The sequence below is a fragment of the Heptranchias perlo genome, chromosome 39, assembly GCF_035084215.1.
Source record: "Heptranchias perlo isolate sHepPer1 chromosome 39, sHepPer1.hap1, whole genome shotgun sequence".
Classification (NCBI taxonomy): Eukaryota; Metazoa; Chordata; class Chondrichthyes; order Hexanchiformes; family Hexanchidae; genus Heptranchias; species Heptranchias perlo.
Window position 1 is genome coordinate 11,595,382 of NC_090363.1, and position 27,777 is coordinate 11,623,158.

General features: G+C 45.8%; 1 protein-coding gene and 1 long non-coding RNA gene across 2 annotated transcripts; one reads left to right on the plus strand and one right to left on the minus strand.

Moving 5' to 3' along the window:
* Positions 1 to 297: 297 nt before the first annotated feature.
* On the plus strand, positions 298 to 27,777 carry LOC137304936 (uncharacterized). Its single transcript, XR_010958653.1, has 3 exons — positions 298 to 409; positions 23,663 to 24,035; positions 27,094 to 27,777. It is a non-coding gene; the product is annotated as an uncharacterized lncRNA (long non-coding RNA).
* On the minus strand, positions 3,079 to 16,959 carry LOC137305242 (E3 ubiquitin-protein ligase TRIM39-like). The gene is made up of 6 exons (XM_067974086.1): positions 16,316 to 16,959; positions 13,318 to 13,413; positions 11,668 to 11,898; positions 10,859 to 10,881; positions 8,530 to 8,645; positions 3,079 to 4,821 (listed from the first exon to the last, which is right to left on the minus strand). Exons 1-6 carry the CDS (start codon positions 16,724 to 16,726, stop codon positions 4,310 to 4,312), a joined length of 1,389 nt encoding a protein of 462 aa, XP_067830187.1. The 5' UTR covers positions 16,727 to 16,959; the 3' UTR covers positions 3,079 to 4,309.

Here is a 27,777-nt window from a genome sequence, read left to right on the forward strand (position 1 = left end):
TTTAAATGCGATGAGGGTTTCTGCCTCATCCCAGAGGCGTAGCGTTACCTCAGGACTGCACTGACGTTTCAGCCTCGATCATGTGCCCAAGTCTTGGGGTGGACTTTAACTCACAACCTTTTCGACTTAAAGGACATGAAGTCAGTGGAAATAAAAAATCAGGAGAGACGTAGGGCTGCCAATTCGCGATCACCCGATTTACACTATCGCACAGAGTCAAAATTTACCAGTGTGCTTTTTTTTATATAATAAAATTTGATTATCCCCTGTTCTTAATTGGGAACCCTACAGGTACATCTTTACCCTGCTTTGTTGCTTAAACAGTTGCCTGACCCTGTCTCATGCGCACACAAGGATCTGAGACACAGCAGGACCACCGTAAATCTCCTAAGATTTTGGAGGCAACACAGTAAGTTGAAATTAATATCTTGTACTGAGTTAGCTTTCTCAGATATCAATAACATTTGAGCCAGATTTTTGCGGGAGCGGGGCATCTCATGACGAGGCCCGTTAGTTAGATTTTTGTTTGTGCACTGTTTGTGGGCAAAAATATTTGAAACCTAAGCTGATAATGGCACAGCGAGGGTAACAGGGGCATTTGGGACCTTGCTGAACAACAGGACAAATAATGTACCTCATGAATTAATGAGATTTAAGGATTGAGAAATAAACAGAGGAAGGACTGAGAAAGAGGGCGAATTAGAATCAAATCAGGTGCAGAAAGCGAAATAAAGAGAGGGAAATAAAGACTGGATTAGAGAGGAAAAGTAAGAAAAAGAATTTTAAAATTTGACATTTGTAAAATCTCCGAAAACAATTCATGAGCTTGAAGGAATGAGACTCCACACATTTATTATTCTTTACTTTCTGGGCACGAGAAGTTGATTGGCAGCTATTAACAAATTAAAACTTGCACCGTTAATTACTAGAATTAACTTTCTGCGGCGAGTTTAATGGGTAATTAAGGTGTAAATGCAGCAATTTCATGAAAATCACGGGGAGGTTGAGGGCTTTCGCGAGGCTATCAGCGCAAATCAGCCAGCAACTTGTGGCGATTCACAAATCACGGGGTCTCTTCCTTGCCATATTTGCACATTAATGACTGCGTGCGTTGGTGAAACGGTGTTATTTTTGCAGCAAAATCTGGCTAACTCTAGTTACCTTAATTACACTCAAAATTCATTCCTTAACCACCTTTTTGATTCCCTTTTATGGGCGATGATTTCAAAAGAGACAGTTGCTATGAGACAATCCCTTGTCACGAACCAAATAATTTACTCAACCAGTTGTCTAAAGTTGCCACAACAGAAGGCCAGTATTCCTAATTTAATAATTTGATCAGACACTGGGGGGGGTGATTTTAACCCCCAAGAACGGGTGGGTTGGGGGCGGGTGGGAGTTGAAAATAGTTTTTTTTGGGGCCGCGACCCGGCTTTATTTCCGGGTTTAACGTCAGCGTGTAAAAGTCCAGGCTTCCCACTGGGAATGCAAAGTCCGAAAACTTTGCGGTTGCGACCCAAAAAAAATCAACTATTTTCAACTCCCGCCCGTTCTTGGGGTTTAAAATCACCCCCTCAGTCTGTAAACTCAGGTTCGTTAATCTCAATTAGTCCAATTCAGTACAGACCCAAAATCGGGGGAAGTTAATATCTCAAAATGACACATACCTGTATACAAATATTCATCAAAAAATATTAAAACAGGATATGCTTAACAACACCCAATAGATTACAAATTACCTTCTTTTTTCCTTTAGCGTGTCTTTTTAGATAATCTGGTAAATCTACTGAAAATAACTGAGCAAAGATTAGCTCTTGCAGGAAAAACAAGAATTGAAATATTTGTAACATTCTCAAATAATAACTAAAGCTTATAAAAGGTTAACGCCGCAGGGACGGAGCCAGCTGCAAGCAGCAGCTCTGAAAATTAAACAGTCTCACAGACATTTCTTAAAGTGACAGTACACTGAAAACAAAACAAATCGGCTCCTTTTTCCTTTCATTTCAGTGGTATCTTTCAATTTCTGGTGTTCGCAAGTGGGCTTTTAATTTCTCTCCCCCCTGTTGCTGAAAAGTTTCCACTTTGTTCTCCATTGATGGGAGGGAGGGGTGTAATGGCGTGGTGTACGAGGGGAAGGGGGCATTGGGGAACCAGTCAAACGTTCCAGTCCCCTTCTCGGTTCACTTTCCAGAACCAGTATGACTGCCGCTCACCCAGCTGGTCCCATCTCCTGCCACTTCCATTCTGTATTTCCCTCTAGACTATGCTTTTACTCCTCACTTTCCTTCTCTAGCTGTTAACTGATTAGGGCCTCGCTATGACTTTGTGCCCTCTGACCCCTGTTACTTGGTTCTTTATTAGCTCAGTTTCCAGACGGTCTCTTTCTGCAGAAACATGAAATTCCAGCCATTTCCTTTAATTTATTAAACTGCTTGAGCAAGACTTGGCAGGTTATATATACCCTTGGGCCCTTAAGACGCTTTGGTCCTAGACTCCTCATCAAAAGAGGGCTTTAACCCATTTAAATGCATCTCTGTGTCCGGCCGTGTCCAACGCAAATTCTGTTCCCGTGCTCGCTGACCTACATTGGCTCCCGGTCTGGCAACACTTCGATTTTAAAATTCTCATCCTGGTTTTCAAATCCCTCCATGGCCTCCTCCAGCCCTACAACCCCTTCGAGATCTCTGCGCTCCTCCAATTCTGGCCTCTTGCACATCCCCAATTTTAATCGCTCCACCATTGGCGGCCGTGCCTTCAGCTGCCTAGGCTCTAAGCTCTGGAATTCCCTCCCTAAACCTCTCCGCCTCTCTCTCTCCTCCTTTAAGACGCTCCTTAAAACCTACCTCTTTGACCAAGCTTTTGGTCACCTGTCGTAATATTTCCTGATGTGGCTCGGTGTCAAATTTTGTTCGATAATCGCTCCTGTGAAGCGCCTTGGGACGTTTTACTGCATTAAAGGCTGCAACCCTTAAGTTTACATTCTACGATACACCAACACAATGCCAACTGTTAGGGGACGGTTCTTAGTTATAATTTACCCCTCAAATCAATAAGGTTCTTTAACAGTGAAAAGCAGGTGTCATGTGTTTATTAAGCATACAGTACATGCAATAGTTCTTAAACAGACACTTAAAAGGCAGTACTTACAACAATACCTGATGATTTGGTTGGTCATTCAAACATGCTACAGGTCTGAGCTCAGTATCTTAGGCCTTTATGAATCCAAATTACAAACTGCTGGTCTCTTAGTCCCTCTACATTACAATCCACACAATTCTGCATTACATAATTATATAAAAGTTCAAACACAACTCCATTTAAGAATTTAATTGACCTATCGATTATCAATAACTTTAGTTTTCCTTACTTGACGAGCTCTTTTTTTCTGTTGAATTAACGAGTGTAACTCCCTTATGTTGTTAGCTTATTGATAGTTTCACTCTGTTCCATATAATCGCTATTGTACTGAGTGAAACCTTTAATTATCAGTCTGTGTTTGTTTCTGTATCATTCGTACCAATTAAAAAGGCTGAACTAACTGCTTTCCCACACTGTTATCGAATGATTCAGTTTGCAATGGCATGTCTTTAATTAAACCTCTTTATTACTGAAAGCTTTAGGATCAGTCCTGACCCAATAGCCCAGTGGTACTTTAAATTGGCTTAAACTTCCCTGCTTAACAGGCAATGGCTAACGGTTAACATTACTACAATATAAAGAGAAATCAACATTAGTCGACTCCAGGGCAGTCTGATTAACCCTCTCCCCCCCAAATGTTTTAATATTGCTCAAAGCGAGTACTAGCGCTCCTGCTGACTCCGATCCTATCAGGGAGAAAATATACTCCATTGATTTACTCAGCATCACCAGTAGCGCCCACTTGTTCTTAAGTTGCCGCTACACTGGGGCGCTGCGTTACGACTGCGTCGGTGCGATTCAGTCCAACTGCCGCATCGCAAGCAAACCCCGCGCCTGAAGCAACGAAGTGAGTTTGAGTTTGTACTATGTTTGAAGCTGGGCTTTAAGTAATTCTTAACTCGAGTGCAACCCTGCGAAACGGTCGTCGAACAATTCCCGCGGGAAGATTCCCTCCGCTGCACGGAACGAAATGGTAAATCAGAAGTCGATGGAAGAATTTGGACTGGCGATTCCATCACAGGGCGCACGAAGGGACTCATCCACCTTTCCCAGAGGAACGGTGAGTGCAACGCTCATGATTCCCCCCCCACTAGCGTTCTAGCCTCTATTCATGAAATAAGTGTCTCCCCTACCTGAAAGGGATCAGCAGGTACCCGTTGGGAGTTATGACTTACACTTTAAATGTGACTAGCTTCAATGGATCTGTTTTGCTCTCGGTGCTTAAGTAAGGATAGATTGTCTCCGTGAATGTTTCACTGAAGGTATAGATGTGAGTCATGTTGTCAGCATTGTAAAATGACACTTGCCCTTCCTCGTAGTCCAGGTAAACCCCCAGCCTCTTGGGGTTCATGCTCAGTGCCAGGGGGGAGCGAGGCGAGCTGAACGCTGTATATTCCTTATCCCACAGCCCCACCGCCCAGACTCCGTTCTCCGGTATGGCCTTCCTCGTCACCGACGCCTTGGCTACGCCCACGTCCCAGCCCGTGCTGTTGCCTACGTCTATCTCCCAGTAGTGCCGCCCCGATGTGAATCCCTGCAACGCCAGGACGCTGAGCAGGAAGTTGAACCTCTCCGGGTAGTCGGGCAGCTTCTTCCAGTCGCCCCGCATCACCTGGGTGTTGTCCTCGGAGAGGATGAGGCGGGGGTGCGCTGTTTGCGGGTTCAAGGTCAGCACAGCTGGAACTGCAAAGGAGAACAGAATGTCAAATCTCCCGGTGTTGGCCGTGGATGCCGCGGGGGGAAGGGTCGGCCGCCTTCGCCACCCGGGCATCATTACGCAGCGCGGAAAATCTGGCAGGGAAGTTCCGACTGGAATTTCCTCCCGTGGAAATTGACACAAGGGAAATCGGGCGGGTTCTGCAAGGGGGCTGCGCGAATCTTCCCTCCAGGCGGTAAACACGAAAATCTATCCCGTGGAGGAGAAAGGGCGCAAGGCGGCATTATAGTGTCTTATCCCAGGTGTGAAATTGGTCATGGCAATAGCGCAAAATGGGCGAGGAGTGAATTTTACATTATATTTTACACACTGCCTGATTTTCTTTTCCATCGAAACCAGTCCCACATCGTCTGTTTTACACGGTCGCCGAACCTTAAAATTACCCCCCAGTGGAAAAGAAGATCGGGAGGGATGGCTGCAGATTTGTCATCTCCTGTTTTGCGCTACTGCCCAAAAGACTGGACCCCACCCGCCCCCACCATGTACGAGGAGGTTCAAAGTGCGAGCGGCCATCACAGTCAGCGTCAGATATTGGCCGGAGGCCGGGGGAGGGGTGGAGGGGGGGGTTAATTAAGGTTTGTGCTTCTGGCCCGAAGCAGGGGGTAGCCCCAGGGTGGGGAACCCCGCAGTGAGGGAGCAGTGGTGGCTTTCATTCCCATAACCTGCACCATCAACAAAAAAAGATTTCTCCTCCGTCAGTAGCATAGAATCATAGGAAGGTCACGGCACGGAAGGAGGCCATTCGTCCCATCGAGTCCGCACCGGCTCTTGGTAAAGACAGGTGGCAAAGTACTCATTTAGTACCTCAGCCATCCCCTCTGCCTCCATGAGTAGATCTCCTTTATGGTCCCTAATCGGCCCCACCCCTCCTCTTACTACCCGTTTATTGTTTACATGCCTGTAGATTTTGGATTCCCTTTTATGTTGGCCGCCAGTCTCATGCTCTCTCTCTCTCTTTGCCCCCTCTTATTCCCTTTTTCACTTCCCCTCTGCACTTTCCTCATTCTGCCTGGTTCTCACTTGTGTTATCAACCCGCTGTCGTTCTTACGAGTGAAAAGAATGGCAGGCAGCTATTGTTTCTGAAAACTGTTAATAAGAACTACCGCTGCCCCCTTTGTGATCTACATCCCAGGCGATCCTCTCCATTATATTCAGAAGTCTAACGTCGTGCATCATGTCACTGAATAAAGGAAACATGGAGTCCGAGGGAGTATGTCGAGCTGATTTCATTCTCTTTGTCCTTTCACTTAACACGGATGTGGATATTTTGTACCCAACCCTATGCAGTAAAACACCCTTCAGAGTCCTCAGTGAAACATTTTGACCATTGATTGCATCTCAGTGCTGAGTTGACATAGACGTTAGCCTGTGATCATATAAACGGGTCAACTCTGTGTGAAGTCCTTTGGAACGAAATACCAAAATGAATGGTGGAGGGATTTTGACAAGAAAAATCACAGGATAATTGATTGAAATATTTAGGGTTAGGAATTCAATATGGGCGATAGTGCGTAGGCCGCCTGTTATACGCCACATTCAGTTCTACTGATGTCACTGGAACGGAATATCAGGCGGACCCCATGACGGGCGGCCAAAGCCATACTGCACATTTGCGCTGCGGCTCAAAATGAATCTGTAACCCTTAATATCACCGTGCTTTCTGGAGGATTGTATAGAATCGTACATCGAGTTACATCAAAACTACAGCACAAAAACAGGCCATTCGGCCCAACTGGTCTATGCCGGCGTTCGTGCTCCACACGAGCCTCGTCCCTCCCGACTTCATCTCACCCTATTATAGAAAGGATATTATTAAACTAGAAAGAGTGCAGAAAAGATTTACTAGGATGCTACCGGGACTTGATGGTTTGACTTACAGGGAGAGGTTAGACAGACTGGGACTTTATTCCCTGGAGAGTAGGAGGTTAAGGGGTGATCTTATAGAAGTCTATAAAATAATGAGGGGCATAGATAAGGTCGATAGTCAAAATCTTTTCCCAAAGGTAGGGGAGTCTATAACGAGGGGGCACAGATTTAAGGTGAGAGGGGAGAGATACAAAAGGATCCAGAGGGGCAATTTTTTCACTCAAAGGGTGGTGAGTGTCTGGAACGAGCTGCCAGAGGCAGTAGTAGAGGCGGGTACAATTTTGTCTTTTAAAAAGCATTTGGACAGTTACATGGGTAAGATGGGTATCGAGGGATATGGGCCAAGTGCAGGCAATTGGGACTAGCTTAGTGGTATAAACTGGGCGACATGGACATGTTGGGCCGAAGGGCCTGTTTCCATGTTGTAACTTCTATGATTCTATGATTCTATAACCTTCTATTCCTTTCTCCCTCATGTATTTATCAAGCTTCCCCTTAAATCTATCTATGCTATTTGCCTCAACTACTACTTGTGGTAGCGAGTTCCACATTCTAACCACTCTCTGGGTAAAGAAGATTCTCCTGAATTCCCTATTGGATTTATTAGCCACTATTTTATATTTATGACCTCTCGTTTTGGACGCCCTCACAATTGGAAACATTTTCTCTACGTCTACGTTATCAAACCCTTTCATTATCTGAAAGACCTCTATCAGGTCACCCCTCAGTCTTCTCTTTTCTAGAGAAAAGAGTCCCAGCCTGTTCGGCCTTTCCTGATAAGGTGATCCTCTCAGTTCTGGTATCATCCTTGTGAATCTTTCCCTCCATGCCTCTGTATCCTTTTTATAATATGGAGAGCAGAACTGTGCACAGTACTCCAAGTATGGTCTAAACAAATTCTATACAAGATTAACATAATTCCTCTGCTTTTCAATTCTATCCCGCTGGCCTTTTTAAGCACACAGAAGGAGGCCATTCAGCCCGTGCGGCCTGTGCTGGCTCTTTGAAAGAGCTCTCCAATTAGTCCCACTCCCATACTGCTTCTCCATACTCCTGCAAATTTTTCCTTTTCAAGTATTTATCCAATTCCCTTTTGAAAGTTACTATTGAATCTGCTTCCACCGCCCTTTCAGGCAGCACATTCCAGATCATAACAACTCGCTGCGTAAAAAAAATTCTCCTCATCTCCCTTCTTTTTTTTTACCAATTATCTTAAATCCGTGTCTTCTGGATATCGACCCTCCTGCCAATGGAAACAGTTTCTCCTTATTTACTCTATTGAAACCCCTCATCTTTTTGAACACCCTCTATCAAATCTCCCCTTAACCTTCTCTGCTCGAAGGAGAACAACCCCAGCTTCTCCAGTCTCTCCACATAACTGAAGTCCCTCATCCCTGGCACCATTCTGGTAAATCTCTTCTGCACCCTCTCTAAGGCGAATGCAAATATACCTCATTCCGACTTAATGAAAACACGTTCCACATATTCTGGTTTTCTTGCTCGCATTAATTCTGTTTGCCACACACAAAGGGTGGTAGAAGTTTGGAACTCTCTTCCGCAAACGGCAATTGATACTAGCTCAATTGCTAAATTTAAATCTGAGATAGATAGCTTTTTGGCAACCAAAGGTATTAAGGGATATGGGGCCAAAGGCAGGTATATGGAGTTAGATCACAGATCAGCCATGATCTTATCAAATGGCGGAGCAGGCACGAGGGGCTGAATGGCCTACTCCTGTTCCTATATTCCTAAACCTTGAAGTTCAGGGAATTTAATTAGAATCACCTTCCGTTACGGTTAACCTTACCGGGGCTAATAACCTTTAGCATTCGTTTCCACACCAGAAACTGCAGAGGTCCAGTGGGTTCATGAAGATTCAGATTAATATTGACATCGATGGGTCTGATGAATGGCATCTCGGCTCTGTGTAAATATTGACATTTGTGCAATGTTAAAAGTCTGGTTGAATATAGTTTATAATCTTTTATTTTAAAATATATATATATATATATCAGAAACATATGAATAAACTGCAGTGTGGATGGGATACTCTGTTCTTATTTAAATGTGGGGTCGATATATGCTTGGCGAGACAGTGCTTTTGGTGAATTTTAAAACCAACACACAAATGGAGGGACAGCTCGTTAGATTGTGTTCCAGTTTAGTGCAGCAAATTCATTTTCTCGACGAATATGGCTTAACGTTGACCGTGGCTTAACAGGAATAGGTTGTGTTTGTCGCGTCTAAACGGGTGAATGTTTTTATTGGCTATGTCCTCTCTGGTGTTCTGTTTTTAAAATGGATATTTTCACCCAGAATCATCAGTCAAAAGGCCTCAAAGAAACAAGCCAAACGAGAACGGATGTCGTTAACCGTTCCCACGATAGTATCCAGCTGCATTTTGAACGGTTTTCCCTGTCAGATTATTCTTAACTAAAGGAATTCTTTCCCATATGTTTGAAATTTATTTCTCCCTAACTTAAATGTATACCCTCTGGTCGTATCTTCCTGAGTTACTTTTAAGTAATAATCTGACTTGCCTTATCCATGTCATTTGTTATTTTAGACACTCGATTGAATACCATTTAACCTTTGATCTTTCTAGACAGTAACGTTGTGCTTTTTAATCCTTTCTCATAACTAATCCCGAGTGTTATTTGGGGTAATTTTAATGGGGATATGGGGATCGGGCAGGAAAGTGGAGTTGAGGTCGAAGATCAGCCACGATCTGATTGAATGGCGGAGCAGGCTCGAGGGGCCGTCTGGCCTACTCCTGCTCCTATTTCTTATGTTCTTAACCTAACCCGCCCGATTCTGCTCTCCATTGAAATCATTGCAGAGTAATATCGGGCGGAGTGTAAATTAGGCGTTCCACCCGATCCCATGGGATTCCCGCCCGGACAGTTAGGCTAAAATGTACCCCTTGTTCATCACAACACCCTCCCCGATATATTTTTCGTGTGTCCAGAGTTCAGCAGCCTGTTCCATGTGAGGTTTGATTGGATGTTCACCTGACGAAGGGGGAAGCCTCCGAAAGCTTGTGAATTTAAAATAAAATTGCTGGACTATAACTTGGTGTTGTAAAATTGTTTACAATTGTCAACCCCAGTCCATCACCGGCATCTCCACATCACGCTAAGTATGGCAGCATTCCATTTGCCACGTTAACACTCTCTCCACACAGTCTGGATATTGAACGTGACGAGTTCACTAGGTTTCCTTCAAACTCTCCCTGCGCTCATTCAATCCCATTCACTGCATTCTTATATCAACTTTTTTGTTTTGAGCAAGGGTTCATTTGTTATTTGTCGCCCGATTTTGTAACAGATCTAAATCATCCCTCAACCAACAACATTAGAAAAAAAACAGAATCCCATTGCTGCCCCTGAGCAAAATTGATGCCCCGTTCACATACGCTGCAATATTGATTACTCAAAGGGCCAGATTTCGCTGTCAAAATAACAGTGAGGTTTATGGCACTTGCCCTCCTTTCGGGGTAAATGGTACTATTTGCACGTGAGGCGTTTTGGGAGGGTTTGAAAGAAGCATTAAGCTGCAATATCAAAACAATACTGTTTATGAGATATTAAGGGGAACGGATAGGGCGGATAGAGAGAAACTATTTCCGCTGGTTGGGGATTCTAGGAGTAGGGGGCACAGTCTAAAAATTAGAGCCAGACCTTTCAGGAGCGAGATTAGAAAACATTTCTACACACAAAGGGTGGTAGAAGTTTGGAACTCTCTTCCGCAAACGGCAATTGATACTAGCTCAATTGCTAAATTTAAATCTGAGATAGATAGCTTTTTGGCAACCAAAGGTATTAAGGGATATTAGATCACAGATCAGCCATGATCTTATCAAATGGCGGAACAGGCACGAAGGGCTGAATGGCCTCCTCCTGTTCCTATGTTCCTAATAAAAACTGATTTCGTCCTTGTTCACGCTCCTGCCGTGGTTATGTGGCGCGTATTCACGAACAAGGGGCCGCGACTGAATTCCCTCGGACGATGTAGCCTGGTTTGCTTAATGCAGCTTTTTTGGGGGGGAAATGATACTCATACTAAAAGAAATCGCAGGGATACTCGGTGTTAGCAAATAGAATTCGAACCGGACATACAGAGAAAAGATTACATACCCCTCAAGGACCGATTTTATGTCCTAGACATAAAGAATAGGGGAGGTTAGAGTGCAACTTGATCACAGAGCCAACATTTCAAAGTTCAAACATATTCCAACGGGATCGGTTCCACGTTAATATATTAAACTGACATTTATATAACGGAAATACCGCAGAATCCACATCCCTATCCCAGAAGATAGTATCCTCAGACCCCCATCCCAGTCTATAATATTCTCAGCTCCACTTCACACTAAGGCACCCTCCGTCCCAATAATTTATAAACAGACCTCAGCCTGTAATAGTCTCCTCCTGGCAGCAGCTCGAACAAATTTCTTTCCCCCTCCCCCATCGTAATATATCTTGTGACTTGACAATGTAGCGTCTCCGTGACTCCCTAGGTTACTGAGCCCTTCCAACTCTGGCACACTGTGATTCCGAGTTTTATTTCACCCAGCCCACGCTCTGACCTCCGATTGCAATCGCTCCTGATCTGTAAGCTTCCGTTCTGCCCACGTCTCAGATGCAACATAATTGTTAGCTCGACCGTGTCTCTGAAGCGTTATCCTAACAGCTGGGGGGGTGGGGGGGGGGGGGGGAGGGCAATTTTAACCTAACCCGCCTTTTGGGAAACGGACGGGATCGCTGGTTTTACACCCTGCCCCGATTTTACTCTCAGTTGCAGTCAGTGGAGAGTAATATTGGGCGGAGTGTAAGATTGGAATTCCACCCGACCCCCCTGAGTTTCCTGCCCAGTCACAATTAGCCCCATGATGTTAGCATTCCTGGTTCCAAGTGTGAACACTCTTTGTGTTAACACTCCCTACCTTAAGTAGCTCAGCCTCCTGCAGGTTCAGCCTCTTCTGTATATCTTCTATTCTTCGGTTCATCAAGGCATTTTCCGACGAAGCTGCCTTCAGGTTTTCTTCCAGCTGCAGTAAGATGCTGTCTTCCTTCCTTTTGATCTTTCCCATCAGGAGCTTTTCCTCGTCGCGCAGAAACTGGCGGAGTTTGGCGAACTCCAACTCGATGTTCTTCCGAATAGTGTCAGCGTGTTTCTGTGGAAATAAAGCCAGATTTGCACAAGCAAGAGAACAGCAAGGTGTTTGGCAGCAGTAACCCAAGGGACCAGAATCGTCTCTCCCAACAACTCTTAGGAACATAGAAGCAGGAGGAGGCTATTCAGCCCCTCGAGGATGTTCCGCCATTCAATTAGATCATGGCTGATCTGTATCTTAACTCCATTTACCCGCCTTGGTTCCATAACCCTTAATACCCTTACCCAACAAACTGTTTATAAATTCTAAGTCCCCCCCCCAAGACTTTAATATTGCTCTTACATCCAAGGAGGTTCTTGTATTACCTCTCGCGTACTTCTGGACTAGACGATGTTTGTCCTCCGAGAGGGCTTTCTCTCACCTTTAACCTTTCTCTCCAAAGCAACTTAGTCCATTTTATCCCTACTGGGATCTTCAGTCCGCCCCCCTCCCTGAGCTTTCGTTTCTAGCTGCCCCCCCCACCCCGCCCCCGAGCTGGAAATACGCCATCTACACAATCTTCATCGTCCCTGCATCCTCCATGTGCTCACATGAAGACTCTTCGCTCGCTCACTCAGTCCAGGGGATGAATTCGGGCGAGAAACCCACGGGACAGGGGGTTTCTCGCTCGAATTCATCCCGTCCGATATTATTCTCCATTGGCTTCGACAGAGAGTCAAATCGGGGCGGGACGTAAAACCAGCACTGCCCCCGATCCTGTCGGATTCCCGACGGTCAGGTTAGGTCACTCTCTAGGAGCTCCAAGCTGTGGAAGTGCTCACCTCCTTCAGATGTCCCTTCCTCCTACACCCTTCATACATCTGAAGCTCAGGTTTGATGCCACAGGAGTCATGTCTTGCTCATTGACCGTTTTACTTTATTGCCGCCCTACATTTTAGATTTGGGCCTTCCGCCTCCTTGTCTCGATTAATAACAGTGAGCAACCATTTCCCCTGTGACTCCGAAGTGTCTGCCACATGTAGAGCTGCCGGTGATGGACTGGGGTTGACAACTGTAAACAATTTTACAACACCAAGTTATAGTCCAACGAGTCCAAAAGCTATCTGTTTATAATATAACGGGTCATTTGTTGGCTTTCTCTGCCTTCCGGATGTTTCTGCCTCTCTCTCTCTCTCTGTTTTTTTTTCCTGTTTGTTTTTTTTTGTTGAATGTATATTCGGGGGTTCTGTAGGTGACACCTCTCTGTCTGAACACGGTGATTGCCTTGGCAACGGGCAGTTGCAGGGGCAGTCTGTAATCACCATGTATTGTTCTCTGACTTATAAATGCATAGGCTTCGAGGAATTCCTGACATTTACCTGAGGAAGGAGGAAGCCTCCGAAAGCTTGTAGATTTCAAATAAAATCGTTGGACTATAACTTGGTGTTGTAAAATTGTTTACACACATATGACTGTTCAGTTGACAGGTTAACGCCTCACCTTCAGCTCGGAAATGTTGATTTCTTGACTGTTTTGACAGTTGGCGATTTCATCCACCTGGTTGTTGAGAAACTCCAATGCGCTTTTCAGCTTTCCCTGAAAGTATTATCAGATTGTTAAAAGACGCACACCCTTTAGACGACGCTCGTCTTTCCTGCCTGGGCGTTATGCATCGCCTGAGCGAGGAGGAAGATTAGACGGGAGGGTCCGAGGGCCGGAACAAACCCCCCCCCCTGGATTTTCCTTCCATTGAGAAAAGAAAGACTTGCATTTATATCGCACTCTTCACAACCTCAGGCCACCCTAAAGCACTTTACAGCCAATTAAGTGCCTTTTGAAGTCTAGTCACTGTTGTAATGTGGGGGAAACAATTTGCGCACAGCAAGATCCCACAAAAAGCAATATGACAACGGCCAGTTTTAGTGATGTTGGTTGAGAGATAAATATTGGCCAGGACGCCAGGGAGAACTTTCCTGTTTGTCTTCGAAATAGTGCCATGGGATCTTCCACGTCCGGAGAGGACAGACGGGCGTCTCGGTTTAAATTCTCATCCAAAAGACGGCACCACCGACAGTGCAGCACTCCCTCAGCACTGCACTGGAGTAGCAGTCTGCTCAAGTCTCTGCAGTGGGACTTGAACCCATAGCCTTCCAGACTGAGAAGGTGAGAGTGCTACCACTGAGCCACGGCTGACTCTCAATCTGACGGGGACAAAATGTGCCAGGTTCTGTAAGGGGCATGCGTGTCTCCCAAATCATATTTCCTTCACTGGGCTAAGGCGGTAAAGACAGAACTCCCATGTTTTACAAGGCGAACGGAACAGAGTATACCCAGCAAGCATGGTGCCATTCTTTGACAATTTATTTCTTCTCAGGACCAAGGCAAAGCCTATTGCCCAACCCGAGTTATTCTGAGAAGACCTTCGGCTGAGAAGTCGATGGTCAGAGACGGGCTTCTTTAGCCAACGGAGTGGCTTTCTGGGTCACTTCAGAGGACGTTAAGACTCAACTGGGACTGGAGTTACGTGTAGGCAGGTTTCCTTCCTTGAAGGGCTCGGTTGGGATTTTTTTTTATGACAATCGGACAGCTTTTGCAGTTATTTTTCTGGTGCTAACCCAGATTTGGGGAACTTAGAGGGTGGGATTCGAACTCATGACCATCAGCGTTGCTAGTCCAATACCCTAATGATTGCAAGATTTTGCGTGCTTGGCTTGGTCTGGGTATGGATAATGATCAAAAGTACACCAGTCTGTAGAATGGGTGTACTTTTTCTTAACCAAACAGAAGGGTCTAAGCAGAATCATAGAATGGTTACAGCACAGAAGGAGGCCATTCGGTCCGTCGAGCCCCTGCTCGCTAGTCCCACTCCCCCGCCCTTTCCCCGTAGCCCTGCAGATTTTTTCCCTTCAAGTACTTATCCAGTTCCCTTTTGAAAGCCATGATTGAATCTGCCTCCACCACCCCCTCGGGCAGCGCATTCCAGATCATAACCACTCGCTGCGTAAAAAAGTTTTTCCTCATGTCGCCTTTGGTTCTTTTGCCAAACGCCTTAAATCTGTGACTTCTGGTTCTCGACCCTTCCGCCAATGGGAAAAGTTTCTCTCTATCAACTCTGTCTAGACCCTTCATGATTTTAAACACCTCTATCAAATCTCCTCTCAACCTTCTCCGCTCTAAGGAGAACAACCCCAGCTTCTCAGTCTCTCCACGTAACTGAAGTCCCTCATTCCTGGAATCATTCTAGTAAATCTTTTCTGCACCCTCTCTAAGGCCTTCACATCCTTCCTACAGTGTGGTGCCCAGAACTGGACACAATACTCCAGTTGTGGCTGAACCAGTGTTTTATAAAGGTTCATCATGAATTCCATACTTTTGTACCCACTGCCTCTATTTATAAAACCCAGGATCCCGTATGCTTTTTTAACTGCTTTCTCAACCTGCCCTGCCACCTTCAACGATTTGTGCACATATACCCCCAGATCTCTCTGTTCCTGTACCCCTTTTAGAGTTGTGCCCTCTAGTTTATATTGCCTCTCCTCGTTCTTCCTACTGAAATGTATCACTTCGCATTTTTCTGCATTAAATTTCATCTGCCACGTGTCCGCCCATGCCACCAGCCTGTCTATATCCTCTTGACAATCCTCCTCACTGTTTATTACTCTTCCAAGTTTTGTGTCATCTGCAAATTTTGAAATTGTGCCCTGTACACCCAAGTCCAAGTCATTAATATATATCAAGAAAAGCAGTGGTCCCAGCACCGACCCCTGGGGAACACCACTGTACACCTCCCTCCAGTCCGAGAAACAACCGTTCACCACTACTCTCTGTTTCCTGTCACTTAGCCAATTCTGTATCCATGTTGCTACTGCCCCCTTTATTCCATGGGCCGCAATCTTGATGATAAGCCTATCGTGCGGCACTTTATCAAACGCCTTTTGAAAGCCCACATACACCACATCAACTGCATTGCCCTCATCTACCCTCTCTGTTACATCATCAAAAAACTCTATCGGGTTAGTTAAACACGACTTGCCTTTAACAAATCCGTGCTGGCTTTCCCTAATCAATCCGCCCTCGTCCAAATGATTGATAATTCTGTCCCGGATTATCGTTTCTAAAAGTTTCCCCGCCACTGAGGTTAAACTAACCGGCCTGTAGTTGCTGGGTTTATCCTTACATCCTTTTTTGAACAGGGGTGTAACATTTGCAATTCTCCAGTCCTGTGGCACCCCCGTGTCTACGGATGATTGGAAGATTATGGCCAGTACCTCCGCAATTTCCACCCTCAGCAACCTCGGATGCATCCCATCCGGACGGGGAGACTTATCTATTTTACCTACAGCTAGGATCTCATCAATTTTTTAGCCCACCCAAATAAAGCCAATTTCCCCCTTCCCCCCTGCAGATTACAGCATCCAGAAAGAATGGACACCTTCCCCAAATTCACCCTCACGCCCAATTTTAACAAGTAAGCAGTTTTGTCTACTGACACACGCACCTTGTAGATGACGGCCACGTCCTGCAAGGGGTTGATCCTGTGGTCCTTGTGCTCTCGAGAAACGGCGCAAACCACGCAGATCGCCGTCCTGTCGTTCTCGCAAAACAGCTTGAGCTTCTCGTCGTGTTGGGCGCAGCGCAGGAAATTATCTTCCCTGGGCTTGATGCTCAGTTTGCGGACGCTCTCCACCATGTTAGCAGCGAAGCGGTTGGGTCTGATATTCCTCTGGGGAAACTCCTCCCGGCACTTGGGACATGAGACATTTCCCTTCTGTTTCTCCCAGTACTTCAGGATGCAATTTTTGCAGAAATTGTGACCGCAGTCTACCATCACCGGGTCATTGTAAAACTCCAGGCACACCGGGCAGATCACTTCATTTATGATATTTTCCAGTTCCTTTTCGGATGCCATGTCACCAGCAACCTTCCCTTTTGTCCCCCTTTTTTTCTTGCAATTTCTTGTCGGTTTCCAAGAAGTTTTTTTTCAAGATTATAAAACAAAATTTAAATGCTGAATGATTTACCAGCTGCTCGCGGTACCTTTTGTTCCAAGTTGCAGATTTCTTTATTAATAATATATATTTTAAAAAATACGTTGTGTCTTTGCTGCAAATGCTGGACTCGAACTTGGTTCTTCAAGTTGCCGGCTCTGACCGGGCTCTGTGACGTCTCTGGGGCGGGCGGTGGATGCCCTGTCGCTGTAATCCCAGTTCTCGGCCAACAGGCGGCGCTGTGCTCGCCGGAAACTTAATAGAAAGGCGGGAGTTGTCCCTCGGAAGTGAATGCCTGAGTGATTCTATTGTACAGGATGGGTAATGGGTAATGATTGTAAACAATTTTACAACACCAAGTTATAGTCCAGCAATTTTATTTTAAATTGCTGGACTATAACTTGGTGTTGTAAAATTGTTTACAATTGTCAACCCCAGTCCATCACCGGCATCTCCACATAATGGGTAATGGGCAAGGGAGATTATGGGGTTCATCTTAACCCAGCCATCCACAATAAAGGAACTACACCCACCCCCCCTCACTATCAAAGTCAACTAACAGACTACTGAATCAGTCTAAGGTTTGCACCTCCACCTTTCTATCTGGTGGACCATCCCAAGTGTTCAACACTCTTTGTGTGAAGAAGTTCCCTCCAAACTTTCCTTTCACCATTTGTAACCTACAACACCCTGGTCTGGTATCCTGGCATGCACTGAAGTAGTCCTCCTGATTAAATGGATCTATATTTAGTACCTTACATCCCTGTCAGTCTCCTCCTTTAAAAGCCAACGAGCATGCTTCTCAAATCTTTCCTGCGCACTGCTGTAGTGGCCGGGAATATCAGCTGTGGCTCAGTGGGTAGACTCTCACCTCCAACTCAGATAGGTTATTGGTTCAAGCCCCATTTTAGAAACTTGAGCACATAATATATCAATTCAGTATTGGGGGAGTGCTGCACTCTCAGAGGTGCTGTCCTTAAGCTGAGGCCTTGTATGCCCTCTTAGGTGGATGTAAAATACCCCATGGCACTATTCAAAGAAGAGCAGTAGAAGTTCCCTGGTTAATAATTTTATCCGTCAACCAACACCACTAAAAGAAATAATCTGGGCATTATCTCATTACTGTTTGTGGGATCTTGCTGAGCGCAATTTGGCTGTCACATTACAACAGTGACTACACTTCAAAAGAACTTGATTGGCTGTAAATCATTATGGGACATCCTAATGTGAGAGGCACTATATAAATGCAAGTTCTTTCTGTCTTTACAATGTCTTTGTGTCTTATGTCTCGGAAAACAAAACAAAACGGAGTTTGACCAAGGTACTGACAGTTTTACCATAACAATTTCTGACTGATACTCAACTGGTCCATCAGTATCACCATTGATGATTTCTGCCTAGATAGAATTGACATGCCAAGTGCCAGATCTGCTAACACCCCTGCAACCCCTTCTGCTTTACCTTTAAATATGTCTGCACCATCCATTAGACAATCATGAAGTCCATTTTTCCTACCAACGCAAAGCATATTAATATGAACCATTGTCCACTAAAAAAGAAAAAATTGCATTTATATAGCACCTTTCATGACATTCCCAAAGTGCTTTACAGCCAATGTTGGTAAGGCAGCAGCCAATTACAGACAGCAATAATGACCAGGTAATCTGTTTTACTGATATTGGTTGAGGTTGGCCAGGACACTGGGGAGAACTCCCCTGCTCTTCTTCAAGATAGTGCTACTTGAGAGGGCCTCAGTTTAACATTTTATCTGAAAGACAGCACATCATTTTATCAGTACTGCAAGTATCAGCCAAGATTACATGCTGGAGTCAGACTTGAACCCACAACCTTCATGGGTTAGTAGGTGAGTGTGCTACCCACTGACCCACAGATTAACATAACAAGTGCCACCTTTCTGGCAGAAGTGTTGTCTGCCAAATGCGAGGTTGAAGTGGGACAGCCCTTCAAAACTGCTGATGGGTTGGGGGTGGCTGCGTGGTGCAGGGGTTAGATACTGACCTTTCACCTCTGAGGCTTGGAAAACTAGCACAGGTCGACAGGACAAAGACGTTCCATTGTCCGACAGCTATTATAATAAAACCTCAAAGGAATCCATTTTGTACGCCTGCAGCCAAAGGTTCATGACCCTTGAGAAAAGAAAATGATCCTGACATCTAATCTAGTTCTATGCTCGTGCGTTCTCAGAATTTCTTTGACCGGGTTCTGCATCAGAAATTAATGGGTGAAGGAGTCACAGAATATGGACTGAGGTTCCCCAGTATAACTTGGGGCTTGTTTATTTTATATTGATTTCCCCCACCAGGTCTGCACTCATAATGCTATCAGGGGATGCCCATGGACTTCAATAGGGTGATGAATAAAGCTTTGGCAGAGGGGGCTATTGAAGGGGAGAAGAGATAGAATGGCTAGGCAGTTGCATAAAGAAGTGGAAATGTCATTTTCCAATGCTGTATACATTGCTATTGAGAGACTGGGGAAGATTTTTCTATATTGCAAGAGTTCCCTGGGGTGGAACTGTAAACTCTTAGGCTTGGACGCTGAAGAGGAAAAAACCTCTAGAAGTCTAAATTATGAAGAGAGAGTTTTTTTCCCTACATTCCTAAGGATATTGGGACATATTGGGAATTGGATATATACTTGGGGAAAGACTGGGGGAGTGGGATTATGTGGCGAGCTCTTTCAAAGAAGCATAATGTGATGAATGGCCTCCTTCTATGCTGTATGATTCCACGATGATTCTATGATATGCAGTATGAAGTTCGATAAGTATGTCTAGTGATGCGTTATTCTGGCCTCCTGAAGTTTGCTTGGCTGCCTTGATTTGGCAGGGAGGAATTTTCCAGATTTTTTTTCCCCTAAAATTGGCCAGAGTATTTGTCTTTTTTTATTTTATGCCTCGTTTAGTTATTATCGTTACCGGCCATTTTGGACTCTAATGCACAAGGTTGCACCATCTACTGGCTACCATGAGCACTGATTTTGGCTCTTTTTATAATGCTTGCATCTTGGGAAACCTGCTTGCGTCTAAATCGTCTGTTCCGCTCAACATTTTAAAACCTGGATAATGTCCTCCCACAATCTTTCTTCCTCCTGTCTCTCTTCATAATTTAGACTTCTAGAGGTTTTTTCCTCTTCAGCGTCCAAGCCTAAGAGTTTACCGTTCCACCTCGGGGAACTCTTGCGATATAGAAAAATCTTCCCCAGTCTCTCAATGGCAATGTAATTTAATGGGGGTAGATTTTCATCTTTACAGTCGGGGTATTAAACTCCGACTGGGCTAAGTGGAGAAAGGAATATTTGGCAGGGAGATTGGGGGTAATTTTAACCTAACTCACCAGGCGGGAATCCCATGGGTTCGGGTGGTTTTATACCCCACTCAATATTACCATTGACTTCAATGGAGAGTAAAATCAGGGGAGGGTGTAAAACCAGCCTTGCGCCCGATCCTGTCAGGTTCCCGACAGGTGGGTTAGGTTAAAATTGCCCCGTGCGTTTCTGCAGAATTCACATGATTTTTCTTCCATTGGGGATTGATTGACAACTTGCCGGCCAACTTCCGTTAACTGCAACGGGAAGAAAGATGGGGAGAGTTGTAAAACGGGCTGCCGACTCGCTATCACCTGTTTTACGCTACGGCATAAAGTCAAAATCCACATCACTAAGAGAGAACTCAGGCCGTTGCTAATGTCGCAGCACAACACTGTGGGTGAGCTTCAAAGATTAAGGAGGTCCAAGGTTGGATTCCATGTCTGTGTTGAGTCTGTGGCTCTCAGTTGCTCTTGCAGTCCAGTGCTGGCATTGCCCTCTACAACCCAGTCCAGTGCTGGCATTGCCCTCTACAACCCAGTCCAGTGCTGGCATTGCCCTCTACAACCCAGTCCAGTGCTGGCATTGCCCTCTACAGTCCAGCCCAGTGAGCCACAGGAATATCAGCCAATTTCCCGCTTTGGGTCGCTGTGGAATCATCCCTGCTGGAAAGTACTACACCTTCTCTTTCCACTGGCAGGAGGGTCGGTAACCAGAGGGCATAGATTTAAGGTAATTGGCAAAAGAACCAGAGGGGGGGGGGGGGGAGATGAGGACAATTTTTTTTTTACGTAGCGAGTTATTATGATCTGGAATGCACAGCCTGAAAAGGGCGGTGGAAGCAGATTCAATAGCAACTTTCAAAAAGGGAATTGGATAAATACTTGAAGGGGAAACAATGTAGGGCAATGGGGAAAGAGCAGGGGGGGGAGTGGGACTAATTGGACAGCTCTTAGAAAGAGCTGGCACAGGCACGATGGGCCGAACGTCCTCCTTCTGTGCTGTATCATTCTATCCTCTGTGCTGCACCATTCTACGATGCGTTGACTGAGCAGAGTGCGGGATGCTCTGCAGGACCCAACAGTCAGTTGACACATTATTTAGGCCGAGGTGTGGAACAATGATTGCTTGTACAAGGTGTGAAGTGTTGGCAGCACTCGGCGAACTGAAGTCAGACTCGAGCCAGCAGTCTTACGAATAGACAGAGAAAATTAGAAGAAATGTAATAATGAAACAGTACTTCTGTTTCCAGGACATTATGAACACGGTCCAATTACTTTCCATTTTTATCGGTGAGAATAAACTCACCATGTGTGCCTTAATGCTGCAAGTTCCATTGACTGTGCTCTTATATACCTCTTACGATCATCGAAGCATAGAAAATTTACAGCACAGAAGGAGGCCATTCGGCCCATCGTGTCTGCGCCGGCTGAAAAATGAGCCATCCAGCCTAATCCCACTTTCCACCACTTGGTCCATAGCCCTGTAGGTCACAGCACTTCAGGTGCACATCCAGGTATTTTTTAAATGAGTTGAGGGTTTCTGCCTCTACCACCCTCTCAGGCAGTGAGTTCCAGACCCCCACCACCCTCTGGGTGAAAATTTTTTTCCTCAACTCCTCTCTAATCCTTCTACCGAACACTTTAAATCTATGCCCCCTGGTTATTGACCTCTCTGCTAAGGGGAATAGGTCCTTCCTGTCCATTCTATCAAGGCCCCTCATAATTTTGTACACCTCAATTAAGTCACCCCACAGCCTCCTCTGTTCCAAAGAGAACAACCCCAGCCTATCCAATCTTTCCTCATAGCTAAAATTCTCCAGTCCAGGCAACATCCTCCTCTCTACCCTCTGGAATGTAATTACATCCTTCCTGTAACGTGGTGACCAGAACTGTACACAGTACTCAAACTGTGGCCTAACCCGTGTTTTATACAGTTCGAGCATAACCTCGCTTCACCGACACTGCAAATGTATAACTTAAAATCAAATTTTAATGAACCGATGACTGTTAATCCAGTGTCCATTTGGAATGTGAGACGGGGCTGACCTTTTCTATATTGGCTGCCCTAGAACATAGGTCTAAGATCATTTCTGTCACTCCAAGTCAAGGGAGGTGAGTTAGAGAGGTATGAGAAAAATCTCATCAGTTATAGTCTTCTAAAACATTCACTTGCAAGGATCGAGGCTGCCTTATACTCGATAAAAAATAATAGAAAGAAATCACACTGCTTCTTCAAATCTTTTAGCTTTTCCTCATATATTAACAGTGATGTGGAGATGCCGGTGATGGACTGGGGTGGACAAATGTAAGAAATCTTACAACAGCAGGTTATAGTCCAACAGTTTTAACAGGACAGTGGCTGTGTGGTTTCCTCACCTCCGCCCTCTCTAATCTCTCACATGTCGCTGGTTCCCCGTCCATTTGGCTTGTTTCTGGTCTCCTGTCTCATACCGGCAGTTAGATCGCAAACGATCCCGTTTGCTTTACAAACACAGACACGCAATACAGTGTGAAGCAGAGTGGAGAAGGAGCAGGATGTTCCCTGGGGCTATTTTCTGGCCCCTTTGCTTCATTTCAGCGCACTGGGTGAGTTTAAGAACTGGGATAATATTCGTATCAATATACAGAACGTCTGTTAAAAGACATGAATTTACTTCATTGTGAATGCATTTGACTGTTGGGAAAATTTCTACCCAGTAAAACACCATATGCGTGTCGTTTACTGCAAGACTATTAAATACGTTTTAATAGCACTACATTACGCGAAGTTACGAACTGATAGTCTCAGTGAGGGGAACCCCTCTCTCTCTGCATCTTATTAACCATCACCTGTATCCACTGACAGTCCCTACCCTTTAGCGAGGTTTTGTACCGGTGACTATTCAGATCGTGAGTGACATATAATGGTCTCTTGTACAAGTCCATAGGCGCAATATGAGTGATATTAATGAATAGTTTGGAGTTTGCTTCAATCTCTCGTTATACTAATATGTTATACACTAAGTCTACGGTTAGTGTAAGTGAACCGGTTCATTTTTCGTATTGCTCCGTCCCTCTTATAAAATTAACTCTCGGAATATGGGCGTGGCGAGCAAGGCCGGCATTTATTGCCCATCCCCAGTTGCCCCTTGAGAAGGCGGTGGTGGTGAGCCATCTTCTTGAACCGCTGCAGTCCGTGTGGTGAAGGCGCTCCCACAGTGCGGTTGGATGGGGAATTCCGAGATTTGGGACCCAGCAACAATGAAGGAACGACCGGTACGTGTCCCAGTCGGGATGGTGTGTGACTCGGAGGGGAACGTGCCGGTGGTGGTGTTCCCCATTGCACCTGCTGCCCTTGTCCTTCTAGGTGGTGGAGGTCGCTGAGTTCGGGAGATGCTGTCGGAGAAGCCTTGGCGAGTTGCTGCAGTGCATCCCCTGGATAGTTGGATAATTTGTCAACTTTATTTCACTCTTCACTCTTTGATCCCTGCTGTTTTGCTCTATTGAGTATAACGTAGAATCTGTCGGTTCTAACGCAGTTTCTTTCAGTTGTGGACAGGTTATGTGAGCTCGACTGAACTGATCGTGCAGCAGAACCAAGTGACTGGAATCGAAAATCGGTCCGTTCTTCTGCCCGTCTCCTACAGGGCTCTGTACCAGCATTACGTAAAGATCTCCTGGAGTTTCCAAACCTTCCGGACTCCATTCCTGATCTGGAGCTCCCTGAATGCTTCCGGTAACAGTAGCAGATACAACTTTACCTGGGAATCCTACAGACACCGCATCACTCTTTTCCCTGAAAACGCTTCTCTGCTGCTTCAAGATCTCCGGCTGAACGACACTGGGACCTACCGAGTAAAGGTCAGAGCGGTTTCAGGGTCAGCAACGGGTCAAATCGATCTAATGGTGCTCCCGGGAGCAGGTAATTTATATGCCACACATTGCTCTGCATGGAAAGAAAATTCTAATTTAATAAATGGTTAATATTGCTTTTGGACAATACACAGCAAAAGAAAGACTTGCATTTATATAGCACCTTTCACAAACCTATTAAGTACTTTTGAAGTGTGGTCACTGTTATAATGTAGGAAAAGCCGCAGCCAATTTGCGCACAGCAAGATCCCACAAACAGCAAGATCAGATTAATCTATTTTTATTGATGTTGGTTGAGGGATAAATATTGGTCAGGACACCGGGGAGAACTCCCCTGCTCTTCTTAGAAATAATGCTGTGGGATCTTTTACGTCCACCTGAGAGGGCAGGTGACTTATCCGAAAGACAGCACCTCCGACAGTGCAGCACTCCCTCAGTACTGCACTAGGAGTGTCAGCCTGGATTTTGTGCTCAGGTCCCTGGAGTGAGACTTGAACCCACGACCTTCTGACTCAGAGGCGGTATCGAATCTGTGGCCAGTTATACGCCCTGCCCGATAATCAATTGAATGGGGGGGGGGGCAATTTTAACTTAGCCCGCCCGCTGGGAAACTGACGGGATGGGGTGCAATGTTGCTTTCACAGCCCCGCCCGATTTCACCCTCCTTTGAAGTCAACGGAGAGCAATATCGGGCGGGGGTGTAAAATTGGCGTTCCACTCGATCCCGTGGGATTCCCGCCTGGCCAGTTAGGTTAAAATTGCCCCCAATGGAGCTGAAAAGCATATGATCCCGCCCATTTTGCACCATGGCCCATTGTGGCAGTGGTTTATCTCTACCTACTGGGCAGAACGCAAACAAGAATATCTGGCGGTAAGCATGGGAAGCCCCTTTACCAAAACCCGCCAGAGTTTCCTTTCTGCGCTGCTTCCAGTTGATGCTCAGCATCCAGGCGGTGAAGACGAGCATCTTCTCCGTTGCGCCAAGACGAGCCTTATAGAATCGGAGGAAGCCTCCCCTATTTCTGAATGGGCCTCACTGTCCGTGGGTGAGTCTCAGTGAGTCTCCCCATTTCGCGCTGTATCATTGCAGCACAGGAGAGGTCATTAGACCCATCGGAGTGGAAATGAGGTATCAGGCGGAGCGTAGAAAGGGCGGCCCGCATGATTAGCACTATCGGACACGGTGAATTTCGGCTGCGTCCAATCTGCCCCCAGATCCTGTCGCAGGAGCGCGATTTTGTGCTTCAGTGACCCTTGAGCTTATATAAGGAAATTCCGCAACCTCAGCCTGTGAGTGTCCCATTGTCAAATTGAGTGGTTGGGATATCAGGGTTCGGGTGCACAATTTCACGATATGTGCTCCCGGCCGGGCTGAAACGGAGAATCCAAGTTATAGCGATTTAACTGAAAGCAAACGTTTTTACAATATCAGTAAATCACGTGGGTCTCTTTTCGATTGACAGCCCGGGCATAAAGGCGACTTTTACGGATCAGTCATAGAAACCAATTGGGTCGTTTTAACTTCCGTCACTGGCCGACAAACGGGCGACGGTGAATCAGCGGCCCGTTTTACACCGCACCGCATTTTATTTTCCACCGAAGCCAATGGGAAAGAAAATCAGTCCAGGTGCGGAACGGGGCGGTTGACTGGCTGTCACCTGATTCATGCCTGGCGATAAAAAAGTTAAAATTACTTCCCAATGGAAATTAAAATCGGCCTTATTTTATGATGGAGCAGCTGATCCCCCCCCAGGGGGATCTTGGACGATCTTTATGCTTGGACGACAAGTTGAAAAAGCTACTAATATCTTGAAAATGTATATGGTGGGTTGGGGGGTGTTGAGTTAATTCACCTTCAGAGGGGGTACAAATTGGGCGGTAGTGGATTGACTGCTATACACCCCACCCTAGTTTCTTTTTCATTGGCTTCCAAGAGATAGGGTGTATAATGGGTGGACAATGTTAACCCCCCCCCCCCCGTTCTGCGACCCATCAAAGTTGAATTTTACCCCTCTCCCCCCATATATTAAATACAGTTTTGACAGAGAAGTTGTTTTTGTGACTGGAAGCCTGTGGCCAGTGGGGTACCACAGGGATCGGTGCTGGGTCCCTTACTGTTTGTGGTCTACATTAACGACTTGGATATGAATGTAAAAGGTATAATCAGTAAGTTCGCTGATGATACAAAAATTGGTAGGGTGGTAAATAGCGAGGAGGATAGCCTCAGTCTGCAGGACGATATAGATGGGTTGGTCAGATGGGCGGAACAGTGGCAAATGGAATTTAACCCGGAAAAGTGCGAGGTGATGCACTTTGGAGGGACTAACAAGGCAAGGGAATACACATTGAATGGGAAGACCCTAGGCAAGACAGAGGGTCAGAGGGATCTTGGTGTGCAAGTTCACAGATCCCTGAAGGCGGCAGAACAGGTAGATAAGGTGGTAAAGAAGGCATATGGGATACTTGCCTTTATTAGCCGAGGCATAGAATATAAGAGCAAGGAGGTTATGATGGAGCTGGATAAAACACTGGTTAGGCCACAGCTGGAGTACTGTGTGCAGTTCTGGTCGCCGCACTACAGGAAGGATGTGATCGCTTTGGAGAGGGTGCAGAGGAGATTCACCAGGATGTTACCAGGGCTGGAGCGCTTCAGCTATGAAGAGAGACTGGGAAGATTGGGTTTGTTTTCCTTGGAGCAGAGGAGGCTGAGGGGGGACATGATTGAGGTGTACAAAATTATGAGGGGCACAGATAGGATGGATACTAAGGAGCTTTTTCCCTTCGTTGAGGGTTCTATAACAAGGGGACATAGATTCAAGGTAAAAGGCGGGAGGTTTAGAGGGGATTTGAGAAAGAACTTTTTCACCCAGAGGGTGGTTGGAGTCTGGATCTCACTGCCTGAGAGGGTTGTGGAGGCAGGAACCCTCACAACATTCAAGAAGCATTTGGATGAGCACTTGAAATGCCATAGCATACAAGGCTATGGACCAAATGCTGGAATATGGGATTAGATTAGACTGGGCTTGATGGCCGGCGCGGACACGATGGGCCGAAGGGCCTCTATCCGTGCTGTATAACTCTATGATTTGATTTTATTTATTTTCTAGTAACCAAGGAACAAGCAGATGGGACAGCCACTTCCACCAAAACCATCAACTTCATCAGGATTGCTTTGTCCTCTCTGCTTGCCTGTCTCTGCTTTGTCTTGGCTTTTGTTGGTACATTTCTGAAATAATGCCTGATTTCTCTGCTTTAAATCGTTTGAGAGAGCCGCGCAGTGTAATACGTCTTCCTCATGTCCTTAAAGGCCCGGTGGTGATTAGTAATTGTTAGAATTAATTGTAGTGTGTGAGATTGTCGTTCATGTGATCTAGTTGAAAATTTGGGAGGGGAGGGGGGTGCAATTTTAATCTAACATGCCTGTCGGGAAACTGAGGGGATCGGGGGACAATGCTGGTTTCACATCCTGCCCTGATTTCACTCTCCACTGAAGTCTGTGGTGAGCGATATGGGGCGGAGGTGTAAAACTGGCTTTCCGCCCGATCCTGTGGGTTTCCCGCCTGGCGAGTTAGGATAATCTCACCCTCACTGTTTTTGTTGTTATCCAACGCTGTGGCTTCAGTTGTAATGGGAGCATAAGAACCCAAGTCATCAGGGTTCAACCTCCACAATGTGAATTCCACTGCCAGACTGATTCCCCCTCTGCTCAAGTACCTTTGCATTCGGAGAAGGTATTAGCCTCCCTTAAGGGTACTTTTTCTGAACCTGGATGTGCACGATTTCAGGCGGGT

What these genes read in the sequence shown, in the direction of transcription:
- LOC137305242 (XM_067974086.1), bottom strand. Translation starts at nt 16,726, where the DNA reads ATGGCATCCGAAAAGGAACTGGAAAATATCATAAATGAAGTGATCTGC. An exon ending in ACGTGGCCGTCATCTACAAG is followed by an intron (nt 13,414 to 16,315) that starts GTGCGTGTGTCA and finishes TAATACTTTCAG; the next exon opens with GGAAAGCTGAAAAGCGCATT. An exon ending in ATAAAATCGGTCCTTGAGGG is followed by an intron (nt 8,646 to 10,858) that starts GTATGTAATCTT and finishes ATATTTACACAG; the next exon opens with AGCCGAGATGCCATTCATCA.